Here is a 25,548-nt window from a genome sequence, read left to right on the forward strand (position 1 = left end):
CATTGGCTCCTCACACTTCACCCAGATTTGGTTCTGACTGGTTGGTTTCTATGCCAATCAGCATCTCCAGGCCTATGAATAGGCCTGATCAGAGAGGCGGGGCTGATCAGCAGCCCCAGCAGAGGCCCAAGAGAAAGAGAGGCATGGCTGCTGGCCAGGCCCCGAGAGAAAGAGAGAGGCAAGGGCTGATCAACAGCTGCCATGGAGGCTACAAATCAGACCCTGCTTCTCTCTCCAGGCCTCTCTTCGGGCCTGATCCACAGCCCCCTCAGCAATCAGTGCTGTGTCGCGGTGCCCACAGCAGTGGGCAGTCAGAGCTGGGTCACCACGGCAACCCAGCACTGACTTCCAGTCGGTTGAGCCTTCGGTCGTTTTGGATGTTACGGACTCTGGGTTTTTATATATTAGGACAGTGGTCAGCAAACTGCGGCTCGCAAGCCATGTGCAGCTCGCGAGCCGCAGTTTGCCGCTCTGTTGACTAATGAGTTTTCCGACCACTGCCTTAGGGAAAAACACTTAAAAAACATTTTAATAATGTACTAATGTCTTTAACCTGAAGTCAAAACTTCTGGGTAAGGGTAATGCCTTACAGCAGTGGTCGGCAAACTCATTAGTCAACAGAGCGGCAAACCGCAGCTCTCGAGTTGCATGTGGCTTGCGAGCCGCAGTTTGCTGACCACTGTATTAGGATATCTGTATAAACTACAGAGTGATCACCCCCAAAGGTCTATTTTCTATCCATCTCTATATAATTGACCCCCTTCACCTCTTTTGCCCATTTCCCAACCCACTTCCCCTCTAGTAACCACCAATCTGTTCTTGACATCTATGTTTGTTTTTGTTCTGTTTGTCCTTTTTTATATATGCCACACATGAGTGAAATCACACAGTATTTGTCTTTTTTTCTTCTGCCTTGCTTCATTTAGCATTATTCATCAAGGTCCATCCACATTGTCACAAATGGCAAGATTTCATTCATTTTGATGACTGAGTAGTATTGCATTTTGTGTATGCATGGGTGTGTTCATCCATCGATGGACACTTAAGTTGTTATCATATCTTGGCTATGATAACTAATGTCAGCAGTCTATGTTTTACCAGGTCTACCCACAGGTGCTAATACACACTCTGATGTGAGAACCACAGTCCAGAGGAACAAATAAGGCTGCCTGCACAGTGAGGGTACAGGAGGTCCAAGACCCTCTGAAGTATTGAGCTGGATCTGAACCCTCAGGAATAAGCACTTTCATAACCTACTCCTCTCTACCCCTACCCCCCAGGGGAAAAAAGAAGAGCTGTTTTGTTTTGTGGGGGGGGGTTTGTGTTTTGTGTGTGTGTGTGTGTGTGTGTGTTTTGTTCTGTTTTGTTTTTCAGGAAATACAGCAGTGGAAAGCTCAAAGAACATGGCAGCACAGAAAAGGGAATAAGAAGATTCAGGCCCCCACTCTTAGACACACTGAATTCCACCTCAAGCTAATGGAGCTGTGGAGGGACAGATAAGAGGCAGGTATGCAAGACCTGATCTGCTCACATACTTCTCAAGGACATGATCCTTGCAACAAGTGAGAAAACTGAATCTGAAGCCCAGTGTGTTCTGAGAATAAGACTATAGCTGCCATGACCATAACTTTCCACCTATGAGGCTTCCAGGAGTAACATATTGGGCTGCTTACAAGGGTATACAGCTGACAAGTGGAGGCTGGAAGGTTACTGAGGATTTCAACAGACAATAAAGGTTTTACACATAGGTCCAGCTTTTTGCCCTTTCTATTTCACTGCTGCTTTATTAACAACCTGTACTTCATTTTTTGGTACCGTTTTCATTCATTCATTCATTCACTCATTCATTCATTCATTCATTCACCTCATTCAACAGTGAAGCTAAAGTTCAAGAAGATGGAGGTGAAAATTAGCAAGATGCTCTGCATCACATGTTGGGGCTTTGGGTTTTCCATTATCTGCTTGGCTTTATGTTCAGTTCCAGGAAAACAATACATTAAATGACCAACTACACAATCAGCAATATGCACTTTCTAAATTTTAGCAGTATAACTATAATTATTGCCTTATGATAAATTCCTAGAAATGGAATTACTGGCACAGTGGATATGAAATTACGCACAAAGATTTACGTACAAAGATGGCCATCATGGTTTTATTTTCAGTGGCAAAAAAGATGGGAAACTCGAAGTCTGCCCTAAAAGGACTGGTTAAATTGTTATGGTATATTCTTACAGTGGGGTTTAAAATATTCTCAGAAGACACTTAATAATTTGGGGAAAAAACTCCGAATATATTAAGGGGACAAAGAATCAATATAGTAGTACAATCTATCAGTGCTTCTGTAAATCTAATATGCATAAGAATCGCCTGGAGATTTTGTCAAGTGCAGATTCCGATTCAATTGGTCTGAGGCATGAGAGCTTCCATTTCTAATAAGCTCCCAGCTGATGGGATTCTATTTCTTCATATTTTATAATCAGAAATGATTTTTTAAGTTTCAAATAGAACTCTATTTGAAACATTCAGAAAATGCAGATGCATAGAAACAGACAATAGGCAGTGGAGCTAAAGGGGTGCGGGGGGGACGAGAATAACTATACATGGGCATGAACGATCTTACTGGGATGATCATAATGTTCTAAAGCATTTTATAGTAATGGTTGCACAACTGTGTACATTTACTAAAAATCATTAAACTATACTTGAAATGAGTAAATTATATGATTAAATTATATTATTAAAATGTAAAATATGCCTCAATAAAGTTATTTTATTTTTTTAATTTCTTTATTGATTAAGGTGTTACATGTGTCCTTATTCCCCCATTACCCCCCCATCCCTCCCACTCATGCCCTCACCCCCCTGTTGTCTGTTTTAAAGTGTTTTTTAAATCAATGGGCAGACTTTAAAATGATCACACAGCACTTCCAAAAATAAAACAAAAATTGAAAGAATGTAAAAATAATAATTTGAGGGGAACGGAAGTGGGGGTGTTCATGTTTAGTGGATACAGAGTTTCAGTTTGAGAAGATGAAAACGTTTTGACAATAAATGGTGGTGATGGTTGCACAACATTGAGAATGTACTTAATGCCACTGAACTGTACACTTAAAATAATTAAAATGGTAAATTTTATGTTATGTATAATCTACCACAATCAAAATAATAATAAGTAAGTAACTAAATAAAAACATTAGCTCCTTTAAAGTGGGTTTCTTTCCCTCTGCTTTCTTCTTGAGGCCCACAGTGTGGTTCCTGCAGGGGCCCCATCCCGGCTTGGGGCACCCACTCTAGTGGGTTGAATAATGACTCTCAAACAGATATATCTACATCTCCATTCCAGAACCTGTGACTGTGACCTCATTTGGGAAAAGGGTATTTGCAGATCATTAAGTTCGGGATCCTGAGATAAAGAGTTCATTCTGGATTACCTGAGTGGGCCCTAAGTCCAATGACAAGTGTCCTTATAAGAGACACACAGATAAGACAGACATAAGATGGAGGCAGAGATTGAAGTGATGTGGCCATAAGCCAAGGAAGCTCAGGAGCCCCTAAAAGCTGAGAGAGGCAAGTAAAGGATTCTTCCCTGGAGCCATTGGAGGGAGTTCAGACCTGCCAATACCTTCATTTTGGACTCTAGCCTCCAGAACTGTGAGAGAATAAATTTCTGTTGTTTTTAGCCACCCACTTTGTGGTATTCATTGGTTGATTCTTGTATGTGCCCTGACCAGGGATCCAACCAGCATTTTTTGGTTAGAATGTTGTTCCTTGGTGTAACAGCACAGCACTCTAACCCACAGAGCTACTCGCCCGGCCAGAGCATATCTATCTTGCTTTATAGCCTTTTCAATAGGATACATTTACATCATTCAAATCTCTAAAATAAATAATCTCTCTTCCTACCTCCCCCCTCTCTATCCAACTCTTCCCCCCCCCCAACATTATACCAGTTTATCACTCCCAGGTAATTACCACTACCGTTATAATGGTAATTAGTTTCTTGGGAATCTTTCAGCTTCTTTAAGCAAATGTCATGCTGTTAGCATATCATTCACACTGTCCTGCACCTTGCTGTTATCACTTAACAGTATATTTGGGAGGTCTTTCCATATTGGTGAAAAGCATTCTCATTCTTTTTTTATAGCTGTAAGAAAAGGGGATGTACTATAATTTATTCTTCCCAAGTTGATAAGCATTTTGGTTGTTTCAAATATTTTCCTATTGTAAACCATATCATACCTATGTTATAAACAAAATTAATTTGACTAAAACAAGGTAGCTCAATATACACTGGGACTATTACATCGTTTAATGATATTATGTTCCTATCACCTTAGCCTGATAGTCTTGCTCTTCTTCTGGGATCTCTAACCCTTTTAGGTCAGCCCAAGCTAAGCTAAGCTCCCCCACAAAGCCTTTCTTGATCCCATGGCCCACAGTGAGCACTTCTTTCTTCTTAATTTCTGTATTACACATTCACATGCAACTTGATATGTATTACGGTGTATCTTTCAACTGTTTGGTGTGAACTGTGTGGTGCTAGAGGCTGTAACTTTTGCTTACAATATCTCTGTATCTGCACATCATCTAGCAGAGTTTTAGCAAAGAGAACATGCTCAATAAACACTAATGGATTAACTGGAATCAGTAAATGCTTCCCTTTCTCAGAACTCACAGGTTTTCTAGACCTGAGATGTCCTGCAGAGAAGGGTTCTAGCCAGTTTTGCTCTGTGAATTATTGTTAAAACTAGAGGCCCAGTGCACAAAATTCATGCATGGAGGAGGGGTGTCCCTCAGCCCAGCCTGCACCCTCTCCAATCTGGGACCTTTTGGGGGATCAGGCCTAAACCAGGGCATCCCTCTCACAATCTGGGACTGCTGGCTCCTAACCGCTCGCCTGCTGGCTCCTAACCAATCACCCTCAACTGCTTCCCTGCCAGCCTGATTGCCCACAACTGCCCTCCCCTGCCGGTCATCTTGTGGTGGCCATCTTGTGGTGGCCATCTTGTGATGATGTGAGGGTGTCACGTAAGGGCGTGAGGACCATCTAGGCTTTTATTAGCATAGATCATAATTAAATTGTGATTCACTGCAAAGAAAAATCCAAATCAAACAAATTGAGTCCCCCTAGCATGTTCTACACACAGAACAGGAAACATCGTGACATTCGGAAGGTGCCCATCATCTCAATTCATAGGCACAAAATGATATTTAAATAGCATCTGTAGTGGTGACACAGCCAACATATACAAGAAAGCTACAAATAACATTTATGTGGGGGAGAGAGATGCTCTCTCACACTTTTTAAAAAATATATTTGTATTGATTTCAGAGAGGAAGGGAGAGGGGGAGGGGGAGAGAGAGAGAGAGAGAGAGAGAGAGAGAGAGAGAGAGAGAAACATCCTGTACACCCCATCCTGGGGATCAAGCCCATAACCCAGGCATGTGCCCTGACCAGGAATTGAACTATGACCTCCTGGTTCATAGGTCAATGCTCAACCACTGAGCCATGATGGCTGGGCTCTCTCATACTTTTAAGGGTAAAATATCAGCATCATTCTCAGTCACATTCCAATTTTACTCTGCAATATAGTTCATTCATTCTATAAATCTATATAGAGAGTGGCCTCTTTGAAGAGGTGTCTTCTGAGCTGACCCCTGCATGACAAGTGGAAGCGGCAGGCCAGGTGAGGGGACCTCTCCCGGGCAGTTGCAGGCCACAGGCAGAGAGGTACACAGATGGCAAACTGGGTTCCAACACAATTGGTGTTATAGTTTGAATTGTATCCCCCCAAGGAATATGTTAAAGTCCCAACCCCAGTACCTGTGAATGTAACTTTATTTGGAAATAGGTTCTTTGCAGATGATCAAGTTAAAAATGAGGTCATTTGAATGGGCCCTAATTCAATATGACCAGTATCCTTATAAAAATGAGGGATTTGGACATAGAGATGTACACACAGAGAGAATGTCATGTGAAGATGAAGACAGAAATTGGGGTGAAGCATCTATGAGCCATGGAATGCCTAAGACTGCCGGCAAACCACCAGAAGCTAGGTGAGAGGCCCGGAACAGACCCTCCCTTACAGTCCTCAGAAGGGCCAACCCTCAGGACACCTGGGTCTTGAGCCTCTGGCCTCCAGAACTGGGAGACAATACATTCCTGTTGTTTAAGTGACCCAGTTGGTGGCACTTTGTTACAGCAGCCCTAGGAAATGAATATGGTGGATAGTAGATAGAGTAAGTACTTAACATCACACCAAAAGTTGTTTTCAATCAATTTTAGCAGAATCCTTGTCCTAAATAAAATTGTACCTGGAGCCCCCGTATGTTAAAATATTAAAAGAATGGCCCAGGCAGTGTAGCTCAATGGTTGAGCATTGACCTATGAACCAGGAAGTCACGGTTCAATTCCCGGTCAGAGCACATGCCTGGATTGCAGGCTCGATCCCCAGTGTAGGACGTGCAGGAGGCAGCCGATCAATGATTTTCTTTCATCATTGATGTTTCTATCTCTCCTCCCTCTCCCTTTCTCTCTGGAATCAATAAAAATATATTAAATTTTTTAAAAAGATTAAAAGAATGAAAAAAAGCACTTAGAGGAAATATTCATTGCTTGCTAATAAACCCATGAAGTAGCCACCTTCTCTGATCCTAGGAGTTCTTTGCAACCCTGTTTGAAAAGGACTTAAACAAAAGTTTAAAAAAAAACACACCTCAAATTAGGCTGAGGCCTTGAAAACTGTGTGGGGAAGGGCCGTGGTTGTTATCATTATTAAATTGGCATTAACCCCAGCACCATCTGTGAGTATCTAATTTAAGCAGGTATAATGTCTGTCCCTCACATCGACTCTGAAAGGTAAGTGCTGTGGTCCTCTCTTCAGGGATGGGGGAAGCAATAGCACTTATATTCGATTGCCAGGGCTGCCATAATAAATACCACAAACTGGGGGTGGGGGATGGGGGGGCTAAATCAATAGGAATTTATTTCCTCAGAGTTCTAGAGACCAGAAGTTCAAGACTAAGGTATCAGCAGATCTGGTTTCATCTGAGGCCTCACTCCCTGGAGCAGATGGCCACTTTTCACTGTGCCCTCACATGGTCTTTGCTCTGTGAATGTACATCCCTGGTGTCTCTCTGTGTCCTAACGTCTCCTTATAAGGACACCAATTAGATTAAGTTAGGACACACCAAAATGGCCTCATTTCAACTTAATTACTTCTTTAGAGGCCTTATGTCCAAATACTTCACATTGAGGTAGTGTGAGTTAGGATTTCAACATATAAATTTTGGGGGGACACAATTCATGCCATAACAGCCCCTTAAGAAAAAGGCACAGAGCCCACATTCCATCCCACAGCCATTTGGCTCCAAAGGCCATTTTCCTTGGATCATACACTGCCTGCCTCTAAAAAGTCCTCTTTATTTGCTATAAAAGAAAATACATTACTTGAACAATAAGAAAAATAAATGAAAGTTCTTTAGTTGGTTTCTTTTTAAGATTCTCTTTTGAGATCCCAGGCCATCCCTCAGGATGCGCTGGGGACAGTTGTGTCAGCAGGGCACCGGGTGTGAGCCCTGGAAGGCTGGGGTGAGGGTCCAGGAAGCCCCTTCCTTTCCCTGCAAGGAGCCTGCCAGAGCCAAAGCGAAACACACTTCAGCTTTCACCTTCCAGGGCAGGAGTTCTTGGACCACCTTCTTGCATTAGCTAGAGCACTGGAAAAAGGGGTATGCCCCAAGAGTTGCCCCAATTTCAGGCTCACTGACATAAGAAGTTGTTTCCTGAGACTAGCTTTCCTCTCTGTATTTCACCCTCAGGGTGTCTCATTTAGTGCAGCTCACCCCAGGCCGACTCAAAACGTTCTGGCCAAGACTGCAGTGCGTGAACACTTGCAGTGCCCATCAGAAAGCCCCCTGAGTTGTCAGAAAACACAGGCCCTTCACGCTGGCAACAGGGCTGTGGCAGCTGCTGTACCCACCAGGGTTCATAAAACCATCTTCAAACATCAGCCATCCTCCAGTGCTTCAAATACCAAATCAATAAAATATGGCTCCTTGCCGTGCCGTTCCCCAGACAGGGAAGCAGCACAGGCAAAATGAGGCAACAGAAACCTTAATGAGCACGTGCTAGGGGCCAGCAAGGGGGGTTGTCCAGGGACAATCCTCCTTTACCAAGCACAGGAACCCCATAAAATAGGGAGAACTCTAAAGTGAGCAGCCAATCAAAATACATATGTGCCAAGCATCATGCTAGGGTAATGAGGACTAGAAATCAAGTATTGGTTCAAATTTTGTTAGTTTTTAAAAAATAAGATAATAAGATACCAAAAGGTCCAAACTGCAGTACTGACCATAATTATCATTATTTTAAAAGGACAGTGCGAAAAATCAACAGGGAGTGGGAGAAAAAGGGAAATGGAGAAACATAAGAGTTTATGGAAGAGATAAGAGGGATGAAAATGACTATAAAATGATTATACCACATTACAGTTACATTTATTATATTACTAGAGGCCTGATGCACAAAGATTCCTGCAAGAATGGGCCTTCCTTCCCCCTGGCTGCCAGCACCACCTTCACTCAGGCTGGGGCTGCCTTCTTGCTCTGGCTCAGAGCCGCCTTTCCGCCTCCCCACGCTGCCCAGAGGCCTGGAGCGGCTGGAGCGGTGCAGAACGCCTGTCCCACCCCTGGCCACTAGGTAACTGCATATGCAAATTAACCCTTCATCTTTGTTGGGTTAATTTGCATACTCACTCCTGATTGGCTGGTGGGCATCGCGAAGGTACAGTCAATTTGCATCTTACTCTTTTATTAATGTAGATATATTTACATGTTACACTTTGTACATTGTACCAAATGGCAAATGACACACTCTTCTATTTTAGAGAGCCACTGAGAAGTAAATGTTGCAACATCTTTATTAATGAAGGCCCATTTCTAACCACCTCTGAGACACATCTATATATATAAAAGCCTAAGCAACACGGCCGACCAACTGGTACCTATGACACACAACAATGACCAGGGGGCAGATACTCCAACCTGTAGCCATGATGCACACTGACCACCAGGGGGAAGACACTCAATGCAGGAGCTGCCAAGCTGCTGTCACTTAGCAGCTGCGGTTCTCCAGTGACACACCTGGAACCAGAAAGGAGGGAGCCCGATTCCAGGGTTTGTCACCTGAGAACCACCCTCTCACAATCTGGGCCCCCTCAGGGGATGTTGGAGAGCTGGTTTCAGCCTGATACCCGCAGGCCAGGCCAAGGGACCCCACTGGTGCACGAATCCATGCACTGGGCCTCTAGTTAACCAATATTAGCAAAGAGTTGCCTATCTGGGTACAGACATACTTTGTTTTATTGTACTTCACAGATGTTGCTTTTTTGTTGTTTTTACAAATTGAAAGCAAGACCCTCCACCAGCAAAAAAAACATTACAATTCACTTTATGGTGATATTGGCTTTATTGTGGTGGTCTGGAACCAAGTCTGCAATATTTCTGAGGTATGCATTTATTGTCTCCCAACATGACACATATATTTTTTATTCCATGACTGAAAAAAGTAAAATCCAATTTCTGACTAATCCCAGGAGAAAACCAGGAAATACATACCCCCCAGCACCACCACCAAGGTCAAAAACTAGTGGCTACAATGGTCACTAGAGAGATCATGGTCTCATCCTAACAAATTATGGCCCTTCCTATAGATGAGGTTCAACATTTGTATTCCTGGTTTATTAACCCACTAGAGGCCCAATGCATGAGATTCGTGCACTGGGGAGGGAGGGGGTCCCTCAGCCCAGCCTGTGCCCTCTCGCAGTCCAGGATCCCTCGGGGGATGTCCGCCTGCCAGCTTAGGCCCTATCCCCAACCCATAGTTTATGCCAGGCAGAAAAAATGTCTGATGGAAACAAGTCAACCTATATATTGTTGGTGGAAGGGCAATTTAGCAATATCTATGAAATTATAAGGATACAGACTCTTAACCCAACAACTCTGCTGCTAGGCATTTATTTTACATGTAAGACTTATGTAAAATAGGGTGCTCTGTTGCAAGAGAAAAAGAAAAGCTTAAAACAACCCCCAAAAGGGCACCAATTAAACAGAATAAGGTTCAGACATAGAAAGATATATTAACTTTAAAAAAAGCTAGTTAGCTCTAGTCAGTTTGGCTCAGTGGATAGAGCATCTGCTTATAGACCAAAGTGTCTCAGGTTCGATACGTACCTTGGTTGCAGGCTCCTTCCCGGCCCAGGCCCTGGTTGGGGCTCATGCAGGAGGCAACCAATCGAAGTGTTTCTCTCACATTGATGTTTCTCTCTCTTTCACTCTCCCTAACAATCAATGGAAAAAATATCCTCAGGTGAGGATTAACAAAAAACAAAAAACAAAAACAAAATGCTAGTTAAATCAGACTTTGCATATTGTTTTCTAGTTTGTGGATTTTTAAATTTTGTGTATATTTTAATGTTTATATATGCATAGAAAATTTCTAGAGAATAAAGAAAAACAAGGGGGGAGTAAACTGGGGAACTTTATTTAAGGTCTTCTGTACCATTTCAATGTTTTAACCATACGTTTATCATTTTAAACACGTATAAGAAAAATCCATGAGCAATGAGAATTCAAAAGAAGATAGCCCTAAATTTCTCTCATCAGTGAACATAATTTTAAAGGAAGATTCAATGATCTTTCCCAGGCTGTAATTTCTACTCAGAAAATAGCGCAATACACTTAACAGTGGTTTTCATGAACAAGGCATAAAACCTAAATAGTTTCTTATTAGTCATCATTTAATCAGAAAACCAAAGAATTTTCCACACCCCATTCTGCAAGCCTAGTGCATAATCAACAGTTATCGATGAATTTTCATAATTTTAAGGGACAAAGATATCTACACTAATAAAAGAGAAACATGCAAATTAACCATCACTCTGCTACACCCACAAGCCATGCCCACCAGCCAATCAGGAGCGAGTATGCAAGTTAACCCAACCAAGATAGCAGCCGGCCACGGAGCGAGCAGGAGGCTTGGGTTTCCACGGCGATGGAGGAAGCCAAGCTTTCCGCCCACTCTGGCTGGCCCTGGCTTTCACTCAAGGCTACAAAGTTTCAATTATAGAAGATAAATAAATCCCAACAAAAATGGCTGTGGCCATGGAGCAAGCAAGAGGCTTGGGTTTCCCCAGCGATGGAGGAAGCCAAACTTCCTGGCCTGCCCTGGCCTTCACTCAAGGCTACAAAGTTTCAATTATAGAAGATAAATAAATCCCAGATACCAGGGCCTCCACTTGGGTTGCCAGGGGGCATGGCCAGCCTGCAAACCATCACAGGCCCCTCACCCAGGGCGCCCCACGCCCCAAGGGAACCCCCACCCTGATCCAGAATACCCTTCAGGGCAAACCAGCCGGCCCCCACCCGTGCACCAGGCCTCTATCCTATCTAATGAAAGTAATATGCAAATTAACCATCACTCCAACACACAAGATGGCTACCCCCATGTGGTCAAAGATCCTGCCCCCATGTGGACACAAGATGGCCACCACAAGATGGCCAGCAGGGGAGGGCAGTTGGGAGGGACCAGGCCAGCAAGGGAGGGCAGTTGGGGGCGATCAAGCCTGCAGGGGAGGGCAGTTAGGGGTGACCAGGCAAGCAGAGGAGGGACGTTGGGGGCGACCGGGCCTGCAGGGGAGAGCAGTTGGGGGAGACCATGCCTGCAGGGGAAGGCAGTTGGGGGGGACCAGGCCTGCAGCAGAGGGCAGTTAAGGGCAATCAGGCTGACAGGGGAGCAGTTAGGCATCAATCAGGCTGTCAGGGGAGTGGTTAGGTGGTGATCAGGCTGGCAGGCAGAAGTGGTTAGGGGCAATCAGGAAGGCAGGCAAGCGAGCAGTTGGGAGCCAGCAGTCCTGGATTGTGAGAGGGATGTCCAACTGCCCGTTTAGGCCCAATCCTACTGGGATTGGGCCTAAACGGGCAGTCAGACATCCCTCGAGGGGTCCCAGATTGGAGAGGGTGCAGTCTGGGCTAAGGGACACACTCCTCCCCCATGAATAAATTACTCTCTAGCTGTACAATGAAATACTATGCAGTCATTAAAAACTTTAGCTCTATATCACAGATATACAAAGATATTTGTGGAGTGTTTAAGCTAAAAATAAAAAACCTGATTATAACAGTATTTGTGGCATGGCCCTATTTGGAAAATGATACACCAATTTATACATGTGTGCTGGCAAAGTTTAGAAAGAGATACAGTGGCTATCTCGGGGAAGTAGGATTATAGGAGATTTCATATATTTCAGCTGATCTCTATTCTAAATTTCCTATAAAAATATTTTGTGTGATTTTTAACTTTACATAAAAAGCTCGTCACTCTGTACACCAAAAGGTTTCAGATTCAATTCTCAGTCAGGGCACATGTGGGAGGCAATAGATCCATGTTTCTCTCTCCTCTCTCCTCTCTCCTCTCCTCTCCTCTGGCACATGTGGGAGGCAAAAGATCCATGTTTCCCTCCCCTCCCTTCCCCTCCTCTTCTCCCTTCCCTTCCCTTCCCTTCCCTCCCCTCCCTTCCCCTCCTCTTCTCCCTTCCCTTCCCTTCCCTTCCCTTCCCTTCCCTTCCCTTCCCTTCCCTTCCCTTCCCTTCCCTTCCTCTCTCTCTCTCTCTCTCTCTCTCTCTCTCTCTCTCTCTCTCTCTCTCAAAATCAGTAAAAACATATCCTCAGGTGAGGATTTAAAAAAGAACATTTTTAAAAATAAAAAAATGAAAAAAGCTCACCCTCTTATCCTTCCTTGGGAGGCCCAATGCTCTTTCATGGAAGTAAATTCAACATGAAATGTGTTGCTTGTTCTCTTTTCCACCCCTTTTGTGGACCTTTTGATAGTTTTTTCTGATGCTTTAGAAACCACAGAAAGGGGGAAATGGCAACATTTTCAAGGTTGTCTTTTTTGCTCTTTCAAATGCTGCTATTCTATTTAGGCCAGTGGTTCCTAACCAGGGACAATTGTGTCCCAGAGGACATTTGATACTGTCTGGGGACATTTTTTTGCCATCATAACTGAGGATGGAGGTATGTGGGTAGAGCCAAGGATGCTGCTAAACATCCTATGGAGCACAGTAGACATGGCCCAAAATGTCAAGAGTGCCATGGTTGAGAAACTCTGAGTTCAGGTAATGCGTCTTCCTAATCCTCCATACACACCCTCAAATAGCCATGTGGGAACATCTGGTTGAGAGTCACTTATGGTTTAGTGGAAAATGCACTGATGATGGAGGCAGACTCTGAGCTGAGTCTTGCTCATTAGCTTTTCTGGCTGTAGAGCCTCAGGCAGGTGACTACATTATCCCACTGATCTCCCATCCTCCTTTGTAAAATGGTGAACAGAAGTTTTGACACAATAATTTAGCAGGAAGAATCTTGGAAACTATACAGCACCACGCATATAGGAATGGTCTTATTGCTCTAGGTTACCATGAAAATACATGTAGGGCTGTGATGGGTCTTTGCCCAGCACACTCAGCTGCCCTGAGTCACACATCACAGCAGTGATTTTTACTAAATACTGAGACTGAAAAATATATAGAGTGCTGTTTTTATACTACATGTCCCTTGGCCTAAAGTCGTGAGACAGCAGAACTCAACAGTCAAATAACAAGATCTGAATTCAGACTCCTAGGAAAGAATGTCAGCACTACCTCTCACTAGCAGGTGACCATGCAGAGTGAAGTGACTTCTCTGTCCCTTGGTGTCCTCATCTGTCTATCCAAAGCAGAACATTTCAAAATGCAGTAATTTATCATCTGAACCAGGGCATTTCAGGGTGAAAGGGGGTGCGATCGATGTCAATGCCAGGACAACAGGCGTACACCAGAACCGTCCCCTGGCAAACAGGGACCTGAGCATTTTTCTTTGTCCTTCTATTCATTCAGCATGATGCCAGGCACCAAGAAAGGAAGGGTAAGTCAGATGAACACACTCGTCCCCAGCGGGTACTTCCTCTTGTTGCACAGTGTGTCTGTCACAGTCACAGGACTTTTCTTATACATACACCATCACATCACATACAGAATTAAACCCACAGAGAGCACTACAGTACAAGAACACCAGGGAACACACACCAAATGTGCAAGAGTTCAGTCTCCTTCACACACACAAAAATGAATCTAATCAATAAAGAAAAAAGGATTGTTATTATTACAAAATCCCTGATTCAAGGTAGTCATTGCAGTTTGACTAAGCTATCAATATGACTCACAAGAGGCATTAATTATAAAACTTTGTAAGAGCTCGTAATGTTTAAAAGCACATTAAAACATTCACTCCCTTTCATTTCTATGCATATTCCATTACAACGAATTGTACAGTGTCTACCTATACAGCCTTACAGAACCCATATGTTATGAAAGCAAAGTTCCTCTAGCTTGCTTTTGTATTCAGATGTGTTTATGTCTTTTGCCAAGAAATAAGCCCTTTAATTCAGTATGCGAAAACAATTTTCTCTAAAAGTCAATACTCACCGTGAGAGGTGAATGTTCCTTATTTATACAAAAGTTCATTGACTTCTAGAAGCTTAGAATTCTAATCACAAGTTCCCTTCCCTCCTTCCCACCCACCCCCCCATTTCAGTAAAATTGGTCTCAATTATTAGCACCATAAAGTCTCACATCTGAATGCTTCCATGCCCTACTGCAGGGCCTTGCCCTTTCCTGCTCCTCGTGGGTCACATTCACCAGGCACCTTCTCAGTGAGCCTCCTTTTATACCATTTCTGATGGCCCTTAGGGAAGCCTTATTCCATTCCTTCAACAGTTGTTAGATCCAAAATACTAGTCAGGCCCTGGCCAATGCTGCTAAGTGGTTAGAGCATCAGCCCACTCACCAAAGGGTCGTGGGTTTGATTCCTGGTCAAGGGCACGTACCTGGGTTGCAGGTTCTATCCCCGGCCCCAGTGGGGACATAAATGGGAGGCAACCAGTTAATGTGTCTCTCTCACATTGATGTTTCTCTTTCTCCCTACCTTCCTCCCTCCCTTCCACTCTCTCTAGGAATCAATGGGGAAAAAATATCCCTGGGTGATATTATTAATAAAAATAAAAATAAAATACCAGTCAGGCCTCATCACTGGAAACGCAAGATACAGACCTCTACAAAGAGAGATTCTATCAAGTAAGCCATATGTACATAATTCAGAACAAATCGAAGGCATATCAGTTTCTGCTGTACTCCATGTCTGTCTTGATTCAAAGAAGCTTAAATCAATGGCGTGTGTTTTGATCTAGAGCTGGTTATACATTTATATATGTGCATTTATATATGTATGTTATACTTCTATAAACATTTCAAAAAGTAGCTTACATCATGTAAACCTCTATATAAAGAAGTAAACATATTTTATAACATCTACACTAGTTTTTCTCAAACTGTTTTCAAACTATGGGTTGCCACCACAAAATAACTTTAGAAGGTCCTCACCAGCATTTTTATTATTGTGGTAAGAATACTTAACTTGAGATGTACCCTCTTGACAAGCTTTTAGGAGCACAGTACAGTATTGTTAACTATAGGCACAATGTCTTAAAGCAGATCTCTAGAACGTATTCATCTTACATAACTGAAACTTTATACCCGTTGAATAGCAACTCTCAATTTCCCCCACCCCCAGCCCCTAGCAACCAAGATATGGTAACATCCTAAATGTCCATTGATGGAAAAACGAATTAAGAAACTGACATTATTCAGCCTTAAAAAAAGAAAGATCTCCTGCTATATGCTGACCAGCATTTTAAAAATGGAATGGAGAATATCAGAGTACATCACACACAGTGATGGCAAGTATTGTTTCAGGAAACTTACTGCAGTTACACATATGTGTACTAAGTTGCCAGTTTTGGGTTTTTCTGGTTTTGTTTTTAATGTAGGACATGTTCAAAATAACCCTGAGAAACACTGAGTACACCAACAAATAATACATGGATTTGGAAGTCAGAAAGACCTGGGTTCTGATCCAGTCTGGTTACAACTTCCTTAACCTCTGTGAGCCTCCATTTCATCATCTCTAAAATGGGGTCATATTATTTACTCCCCAGAGTTGGTGTCAATGAGCTGGCAAACAGGATGTTTAGAGGAAATATACAAAGAGGGGCAGTGCCAAGGCTGAGCCCCCATCATGTGACCCCTTTGGGCCTCCAGAGAACAAACCGCTAACATTTGAGAGCAGCAGGGCAGGGAAAAGCTATTGCCCAGCACACAGGGTGATAAATCATCTGGCTCTGGATTCTGACCAGAGGGAAAACCACTTTCCAAGATAAGAGGGTTTTCCCATTATTCTTGGCAGGAGGTGGGGAAAGACAGGAGGGGAAGAGGCCTTGGCAAAGAAATGAGCATTTGTTTTAAGCAAATCACTTTGAAGACAGGTGGTTTTCATTTTGAGAAAATGATACTTAAAACAGCTAGAGGGTTACTCTACATGCCAGCTAAGGGCTTGCCAGGAGAGGCAAACAGGGCCCTGGGGTATGGAGTGCTCCCATAAGTGGCAGAGCAATGGCGAAGGCCGATGGGGCGGGAAGGGAACAGCACAGAAAAGATGGAACTGTCTTTATCAGCTTGTAGTCACAAACTATTTAAAAGTCAGGCACTGTATTCATCATCCACTGCCTCTATTCATTCTACAAATATTTGTTGAGTGTCAACTATGTGCCTAGAACTGGGGATACAGTGGTATAAGACAGGCAAGGCCTCTCTCCATACTGAGGCTGAAATTCTAGTGGGAGAGACAAGTGCCAAGCAAATCAATGAGGGAACAAGGAATTTACAGACTGTGATATAAGTGCTCTGCAAGAAATAGATACGGTGATGTGACAGGAAGGGAGAAAGGAAACTTAAGATGGAGGAAGTCCCTTTAGATAAGATGGCCTAGGAGGGCTACTCCCAGTAACACCTGAAAGCAGAGCAAGCCAGCCAAGCAAGAGCCAAATAAAGGGTGCTCCCTGGAGTGGGCACTGCAAGTGCCTGAGCCCAGGGACAGGAGCTGGGGCAGCCAGGACACTGGTGTGGTGAAAGGTGGTGGCCAAACGACAAGTGACCTTGATGAGGCTGGAGAGGTAGGCAAATCCCTGATCATATAGGCACAGCCGGATATGGGAAAGAAAGTGGACTTCAATAGAGAGCTACTAAAGTTGGTACATTATAATACATGATTCTGATGATGGTTACCATAAAAGGTACTCTTATATCATCACACACAAAACGAAGTACACGGATGATACGATGTCTCCAAAATCAGTGATAAAAATTAGCACTGTGTTAGAGCTCATGGATATAGGTATTGAGGAGTCTTGCTGACTAGAGGCAAACAACCTTAGCCTAAATATGAGATGAAATACAATACAATGGGGGTAAAGGGGTGGGAGTACGTGTGACTGACAAGGGAACACTATTATCAGCAATTAACTCACAGTTGCCAAATGTAAAGCTAATGGAAAGTGCCCTAAATAAACACACATAATGATGGAAAGGCCATTGGGAAATTGATCAACAGCAGTTGCCTAAATCCATGAACAGGTTAACTGAAACAGCGGATGGAAAGTTACCATAACAGTGTCCTACAACTCCTTCTGAATCAGAAATCAGAGAGCACCTGAGCAGCATTCTTCCAGGTTTAAGTGTTTTCTTTTTCTTTCTTGCCCCAGCTGAACATAAGTATTCATAACTTGGAAACCCAAAACTGGAAATGGCTCTTCTGAATTATCACTCTACCTCTAGGACTCATAAAATGGCCTCATGACTTGAGTCCCCAGTCCCCACGATCTTTAACACAAATGTATCATCGAGACAAGCATAACCCACTCACACCTTCTCCCTGGGAACTCCTTGTTTTAGGGGTCACTTGGCCATGACAAAAAGGGAAACCTGGGACTGTGGACTTGAGCAAGGCCAACTGGCCCACCTCAAGATCAAACCTATGACACCAACCATGAGAACTTGGCAGCCACAAAGGCTGCCCTAAAACAAGCCGAGGTCAACAACATGGGTGCCATGTCACAGAGCCCAGCACATTGCTTGTATCGATGGTATGCTATCCCATGAAGGAAGGAGAATGGGGGAGGAGGGTCAAAACACATCGCTCAGATAGAGTTTGCCAGGCACTTTCACCTCCAGTGCTTCAAAAAATTCAGCAATCGCACAAAGTGCAATGCTTGTGATTTTTCACATGAGATAAGTAAGACTAGGATAGAGATTTTTGTTAGTGGCCCAAGGCTACAGTTAGCTAAGTGAGGACTGGCATCTCACCCACCACCTAGAATCTAGCAAGAGGACAGTCCCCTGAGCGGACCCCGAATCTTTCTGTCCCACCTTTCATCTCAGTCTTACCTCCTCCCTCTTTATCTTTCCCAAGGCAGGAAACCTGGATTCCATACCTGGCTTCATCCCAGACTCCCAGTTGGCCAGCTCCCTCAGAAATGTTACCTGCTCCCAACCCTTGATTGGGACACTTCACTGATTAAAGGGCCACCTGCGGGGTGGGAGGTGGGGAGGTGACTGTAGCTGTGTCCAGTATCCCCTGGAAAAAACTCATCAATAGAGGAGAAGGAAAGAGCCATCACACCAGATGACAGGGCTATTAAAAATCTTTATAGATGCCAATTCTAAAGGGACTCAGCCAAGAGCCACTTCTGTCACAGAGGAGGGCTTGGGGAAAGAAATTCCCTTCCACCCAAACAAGAAAATTGAGACCGAATCCAAGTGGAAAATGGTGTTGCTCACCATCTGGGAAGGACTGAGCTGGGACCAAATTCCCCATCACATCTCCCTCCTGGCCTACGAAGTAGTCAGGCAACAGGCTACAAAAGATGCAGACATAATAACAATCCGAACAGATGTACGGCCTACTTACAATCTCAGACGCATCTACGGCACTCGGGGTTTTGGCTGCGGAAAGCTCCATTCTGTGGGGTATGAAATGGTGATCTGGGGCTGACAGTGTCTGAACTCTGGGCAGGAGTATGGTCCGTGCTCACTGAGAACTCCAAGTCCCTCTGATTCACTTGGCAGCTGAATTATTCTAAGCATCCTGTCCCGTACCCAGCCCGCCTTGCCCCTCCCACTACACATTCTCACTGGGTGGGTTTTTTTTTTTTTTTAATTCTCTGCACTTATTTCTGTCACAATTCAAGTGAAACTCATTTTTCAAAAGTAATCCACTCTCTCACACTTGAGAGTGTGAAACCTTTATGACCTAGGTGGAGAAAGAGGAAGAAGAGCCACCTAATTAGGAAGTTGTAACTAACATCAGAGAGAAGAGAGTTGGAGAACGCAAGTCTGCAGTAACAGCAAAATGGAGATTATTCGAGACAGCTGAAACACTCCACCCAGCCTCCAGGAGGGGACATGCACGGGAAACAAAGGGCATATGGTGTTTGCTTTCTTCAACATCCGTTCTCACCATTAAGAGCTGCACCAGCAAATGCTCATTACTGACATCAGGACAAACCTCGCTCCAAAACAGACTTGAAAATAGAGCTCACAATCAAATAAATTACTCTGCAAAGCACAGGCATACCTTGATTTTTTTACTACATATAAAACAAAATTTAATAAAGTCCAAATAACTGGCAGAATGTCTATTTGGCTTCATGAAGCATGAATTATACTTGAAAGGAAAGTCGATTTCTGTTAATTTCAAGTTTTATATAGTTCCTCAAATACTGATATATTCAGGACAGGATTTCCCCGCCCCCCCCCCCCAAGGAGTGATTCCAAGGGGCTAACCTAATACCTAGATAAGAATGATTTTATATTATTTACTACTAATCACATATTTATACATTTTTTTCTTTAAAAATATTTTTTATTGATTTCAGAGAGAGGAAGGGAGAAGGAGAGAGAGAGAGACAGAGACATCAATGATGAGAATCATCTATCAACTGCTTCCTGCACACCTCCCACTGGGGATCGAGCCCATAGCTCAGGCATATGCCAGGACCAGGGGAATCGAACCCCGACCTCCTGGTTCATAGGTCAACACTCAACCACTGAGCCACATCAGCCGGGCTATTTAAACATTTCTATCTTCAAGCAAACAGGTTTTTCTACTCTGAATTAAATCATTCATCTTCCACATATGTTAATGTTAACATCATACGTACTAATGTCCACACTAATAAAACTTGCAAATATCAACTTCAGTGCACTCTCTGACCAAATTACAACAAATTCCTGAATTGGGGAGCTCTGAACTGATGACGCTTTTCACAGTGACATAAAGCCAGGGTCAGCTTCAAACACGCTCACGTACTATTTTATTACAAGCTTACCCAGCAGAACCCACTATTGGCCATAGTGCCCACCCATTCACCATAAGGTCCACTCTCACCTCCAGAGAGGCAGCCTAATTAATTCTAAGCCAGTCATTGGTTCAGGGTGGGCAACAGGAACTAAACTCACCCAATCAGGCAGACTGCAGGAAAGGACTTCTCCCACGTACCAGCTGTAAACAAGGAATCAATGGATGCCAACGGATGCCATCCTACAACTGCCTGACAACCAGAGAGACACCAGCCCTTGGATGAAGCTACTGCCAGAAGGACACCATGGAGGAGAAATGGCCAGAACACAGGTCTCTGAGTCACTATGAGCAGCTGATCACACTGCCCTCGGGGCCCACCCTATCTGTAGCCTCCCAATTATGTATAACAAACGTCCCTGTTTAAACCAGTCCCAGCCAGGTTTCTGTTCCATGCAATCTAAAGCAGCGCTGACAGGAATGAGCTGAGGAATAGCTGCAGGGCCATGAGCAAGAGTTTGTAATTTGGCAAAGATACTCTTTAAAGTAAATAACACACTCAGAAAATAGTCCCCTTAATGTTAAAGAAAAAGGAGAAATTACAAAGATGAGTGGTTACCAAGGGCTGGGCATGGAAATGGGAAGTGACTGCAAATGAGCACAAGGTTCCTTTTGGGGTGATGGACATTTCTGAAAATTATATTGTGGTGATGGTTACATACTCTGTAAATAAACTGAAAACGATTGAATTCAAACGGGTGAATTTTATGGTATGCAAATTAGATTTCAATAAAGCTGATTTTTAAAAAGCTACAAGGGAGCAGATGACCATTCAGAAAAAGTTACTGATTTAAGGCACTTGTCCTCCATCCCCATCTGATAGGATCGCGCCTATGCCTCAAATCCTTCCTTCAATGCTTCCAGATTACCTCTAGAGTCCAAGTTCGTTACAGAGGAACACGAGATCCCTGTTAACTCCCAGCCTCACTTTCCCCACTTCTCATTTAACTCACTGGCAAAGCTTACTTCCAGATACCCATCACACCATTTCCACTCCAGGCCTCTGCTCACACTACACCCCTGTCCTGGGTCACTGGCTCCATCCTCTTCACCTGATCTACTCTTTCCTATCCTGTGGCAGGTATGGATACTGTGCATGCACCATGATGGGTTGGAATTCTGTCTCTCTCAGGGCCAGGCTATACCCCAGGGCCTGAAGCAACATTCCAGACCTGATAGGACTGGTCTCATCTTTCCCTTTTTCTGGAAGGACACAAGCTTCTTCTGTAGGTCACTTTTGTCATTGAGGTTGGGGGTGGGAGAGTCAGAGGCAGGTTCTAAATTTCCTGGCTTTCACCCACACCCACTTTCCTAGAGCAACTTGAGGCTCAGCAAGGGATACAGGTGCCCACTACGTGTAAATTGAACCCTCATCCCGGATCTTCTGCTTCTCTACTCAGTTCTCCCTGATGCAGAAGGCAGTGGCGACAATGCACGTCTCTCTCACTGTATAAGCTTCATAAAAGAGAGGGAACATCCAATCTTTTTTTCTTCTGATTACGGGGTTTCCTTTTTTTTTTTTTTTAACCCTTAGACAAGTTAAGGAGCTGGGGTATGAAAAGTCACAAATGCAACAAGAATGGGAAACACTTGGCTTTGAAAAAAGACTAATCATTAAAAACAGGACATGAGTGGGGGGTGGGGGGCAATGGGGGGATAAGGACACATATGTAATACCTTAATCAATGTTAAAAAAAAATTAAAAAGGGGGGAAAAAAACAGGACACAATAGATTAAGGAAAGCTGAGAAGACTCTCTCCATCTGGTGTCTTATCTTACTGCATGACCTCAGGGGAAACGATTTATAGTCCGATTTAAGGAATGGTTAAAAAGCTAGTTACTAAAAAGTGTCTGCTATTTAAAAAAAAAAAAAAAAGAGCCCTAACCGGTTTGACTCAGTGGATAGAGTGTCGGCCTGCGGACTGAAGGGTCTCAGGTTCAATTCCGGTCAAGGGCATGTACCTGGGTTGCGGGCACATCCCCAGTAGGGGGCGTGCAGGAGGCAGCTGATCGATGTCTCTCTCATCGATGTTTCTAACTTTCTATCCCTCTCTCTTCCTCTCTGTAAAAAAATCAATAAAATATTTTTTTAAAAAAAAAAAAGAAAGAAAGAAAAAGTCATACCGGGAAAGGAGCGCCATAGAATCCGGGCTTCATTACAGCAGTGGCATCAGCAAGCCCTATCTTCCTAGCTTGCCCTGGCTCTCCCAACACCACCAAAAACGAAACCCCAAAGCCAGGAGCATAGGAAAGAGCTTAAATAACACTTTAAATGTGCACGATTGTAATTTCAACTCCTACCTCATAATCATGACTACTATTTTCCATATTTGGGCCCCAGCTTCCCTGGACAAATTCTGGGAGCCTTCACAGACATTATCTAATGCTAAGCAGGTCAGCAACCTAACCATTAAGTCCTCTTTTTCTCCATGCTCTCTGATTTAAGCCGATCTGGATATAATCATAAAGAACTGGTCAGTGCCCTGCCAAGAAGGGTGGCTAAGATTTCTCATGTAATTTGGGTCAAAGAGGAAGCTCTTAGGGTGTCAGAAAGTTTGCCTTTAAACATATCAATCTGATCCCTACAGTGAAGTTTTCAAAGTTGTCATTTCCCCCCTCCCACCTTTTGTGGGTTCTAGTTCCATCACCGGTCAGGGCAAGTGCAGGAGGCAGCTGATGGATCTCTCTCTCTCTCTCTCTCTCTCTCTCTCTCTCTCTCTCTCTCTCTCTCTCTCGATCTCTCTCTGCATCCCCCTCCCCACCCTCTCCTTCCGCCTCCCCCTCCCCGTCCCCCCTCCTTTAACCTCTCCCGTCTTCCCTCCCCTCCCCCTCTCCCTTCCACTCTATCTAAAAAGCAATGGAAAAAATATCCTCTGGTGAGGATTAACAAAAAAAAAAAAAAATTTACGTGCCTGGCCACGGCCCCAGTAACTAATTCAATCCTTAATTCAGTCCTTTGGGGGATCTTCCGCCTTCAAACTCCCACAGGTGGTTCAGGCAATCAACACAGTCCTAAGATAGAGAGCTGGGTCAAAAAGGGTCAGCTACACTCTTGCTACTAAAAGTAGCATCATTTGGAAGCTTCTTAGAACTGCAGAATCCGAGCCTCCCCACATCCACCCGCCCCCAGCCCAGAGCCCTTAATCAGAATCTTCATTTTAACATAATCCCCCAGGAGCATGTGGCACATTAAGCTCTGTCAACATCTGGCTTCAGAATCTCCAAGGTTGCGTTTTGTTTACTTCCCCTTCACAAGTGGGAGAAGGAGTAGTGGGAGGTCACCATCCGAATCCACTTTCCAAACTTTTTTCAGGACCTTTCTGAACGTAAAGGGAGTCAAAGACTAGACAGCCTGCATTTTCAATTAAAGCAATATATTTTTCCATTTGTGCTGGCAGCATGGACACTTGCATTACTGCACATGTTTCAAGCTACTCCTACATCATCAAAGCAGCAGAACCTACAACATCTTTTAGTATTAAAGAGCTTTACGTGCAACCCAAGCATACCAGGATTAATAATTCTTGGGACTTATGAGAACTACTAATTGCATCCATTCCGAAAAATCAATATACTTCAAGAACTTTTTAAAAATTCATATGCTTACTTCCCTTCTTCAAATAACATCAGAAGGCATTCACAGGAAGTCTTGGTTCCCATTGAAAGTGGCTGCATATTAAAAGAAAGTCAGTAGTAGCCTAACACCCAGCTCAGCCAAGATTCCCAGCAGGTTCTCAGAACCTGACAGATTGGGGTATTCCCTCATGCTAATTACAGTTTGTTTCGCTGGCTGGCTGTTGTTTTAATGTAGCCAAGGCCACCCAGATAACCCTGTAGCACAGTAAGGACTGGGAAACTAAACCCCCCTCAGGCTGGTGGTACTGACTAACTGCTCCCCTAGGCAAGTTATTTAAGGCCTCTGGACCACAGGAAGTGCTGTATAAAAGTTTGCTGTTTTTCTCACCCACCATATAGTACCAGGAATGGTACAGATAATAGAACAATGCACACACTATGCTCAATTATTACTACTGGTTAAGGAATACTCCACCCAGATTGCATTTCCTTCAATGAATGTTTCACCAGCCACCTTTGCTGTGTCAAGAGAGGTGCTGTGGAAAGTTTCTTACTTTCCTGTAATGACAAAAGGAAAAAACACACCCAGAAACCAATGGATATAAACCTCCTCTTTGTCCAATGTAAAGTTCAAAGTTCTCCCTCACCAATCCTGTACTTCATATAGTTTATTTATGTTATGGTTTATTTATTCTCAAAGAGTAGTATAGAAAAATATGAAAAGCATTTAAGCAGGTGAAAAATGCAGTCTGCAAAATAGTAGACTGGTACCAATTACATAGCAGTTATTGAAATCACAAATGCTGATTTCCAGAATGTTCCTGATGTACAAGTATCAGACATGCCTTTGACTGGCTTTCACAGTATTAATACTCTGTAGTAACATATGCAGTAGTAAGACAGCAGAGGGAATTTGGAAATTGAAAGTATTTAAACTACCCATTTTCACCCATTTTTAAGCACTCATGGCAAATGAACAAATGATATATTGTTCAACATGTATTTATGAAATCCATTTCCCCATGCAGTTTCACTAGCCAATGCTTTAACATAAACTGGGTTACCATGAGAATGAAACAACCATGTTCATTTATTTTATCAGAGGCTATGTTTTCTAAGAATACCCATCCTTCCAGTTAGTTCTTACAATGCAAGCATGCGAAGTTAGGCTACTGGGGTTCAAATAACAAGGCTAACCCTTAATAGATGGGCAATCTCCATCAAGTCAGCTAATGTCTCTGAGCATCAGTTTTCCCATCTGATATAAGAATAATCACGACCTGGGACGTGAATGGGGAATGAGGATTAGCTGAGTTAATGTGTGTTCTCTGTAATTATGAAGAGGAGTAAGTAATACAGTTTTACTAGACAAATAATGAGGCCTCTATTCACAACAACAAATTCATATTCCTTTTCACTGTGCCAGGTCCTGAAGTGGTTACAAAATGTCTAATAGACTCTCTTTGCCCCTGCAAAATGGGGAAGAGAGGAGTAAGTCTTATATGTTTAAAGAAAGAGAAGAATGTGAGCAAGAGAAAACCCACCCACTACTTCCTCCCTAGGTTAGCCTTGATAAGGGTTGCTCTCATCAGCAATATTCCCACAGCACTGTTATGTTCCAAAGCA

General features: G+C 43.4%; 1 protein-coding gene across 13 annotated transcripts in view; it reads right to left on the reverse strand.

The window, feature by feature from the left end:
* SH3KBP1 (SH3 domain containing kinase binding protein 1) overlaps positions 1-25,548 on the reverse strand; it is a gene marked incomplete at both ends in the record, with an annotated part of 338,781 nt that overhangs the window by 231,800 nt on the left and 81,433 nt on the right. The window contains one exon of one of the 13 annotated variants that reach the window (XM_080652032.1): positions 18,898-18,948. The exons of the other annotated variants lie outside the window; for them this stretch is intronic. Coding sequence (XP_080508158.1) covers positions 18,898-18,948 — 51 coding nt within the window. Of the gene's footprint in view, positions 1-18,897; positions 18,949-25,548 lie in introns of those variants that run through there. 13 annotated transcript variants of the gene reach the window in all.

The sequence above is a fragment of the Plecotus auritus genome (assembly GCF_963455305.1).
Source record: "Plecotus auritus genome assembly, chromosome: X".
Taxonomy (NCBI): Eukaryota; Metazoa; Chordata; class Mammalia; order Chiroptera; family Vespertilionidae; genus Plecotus; species Plecotus auritus.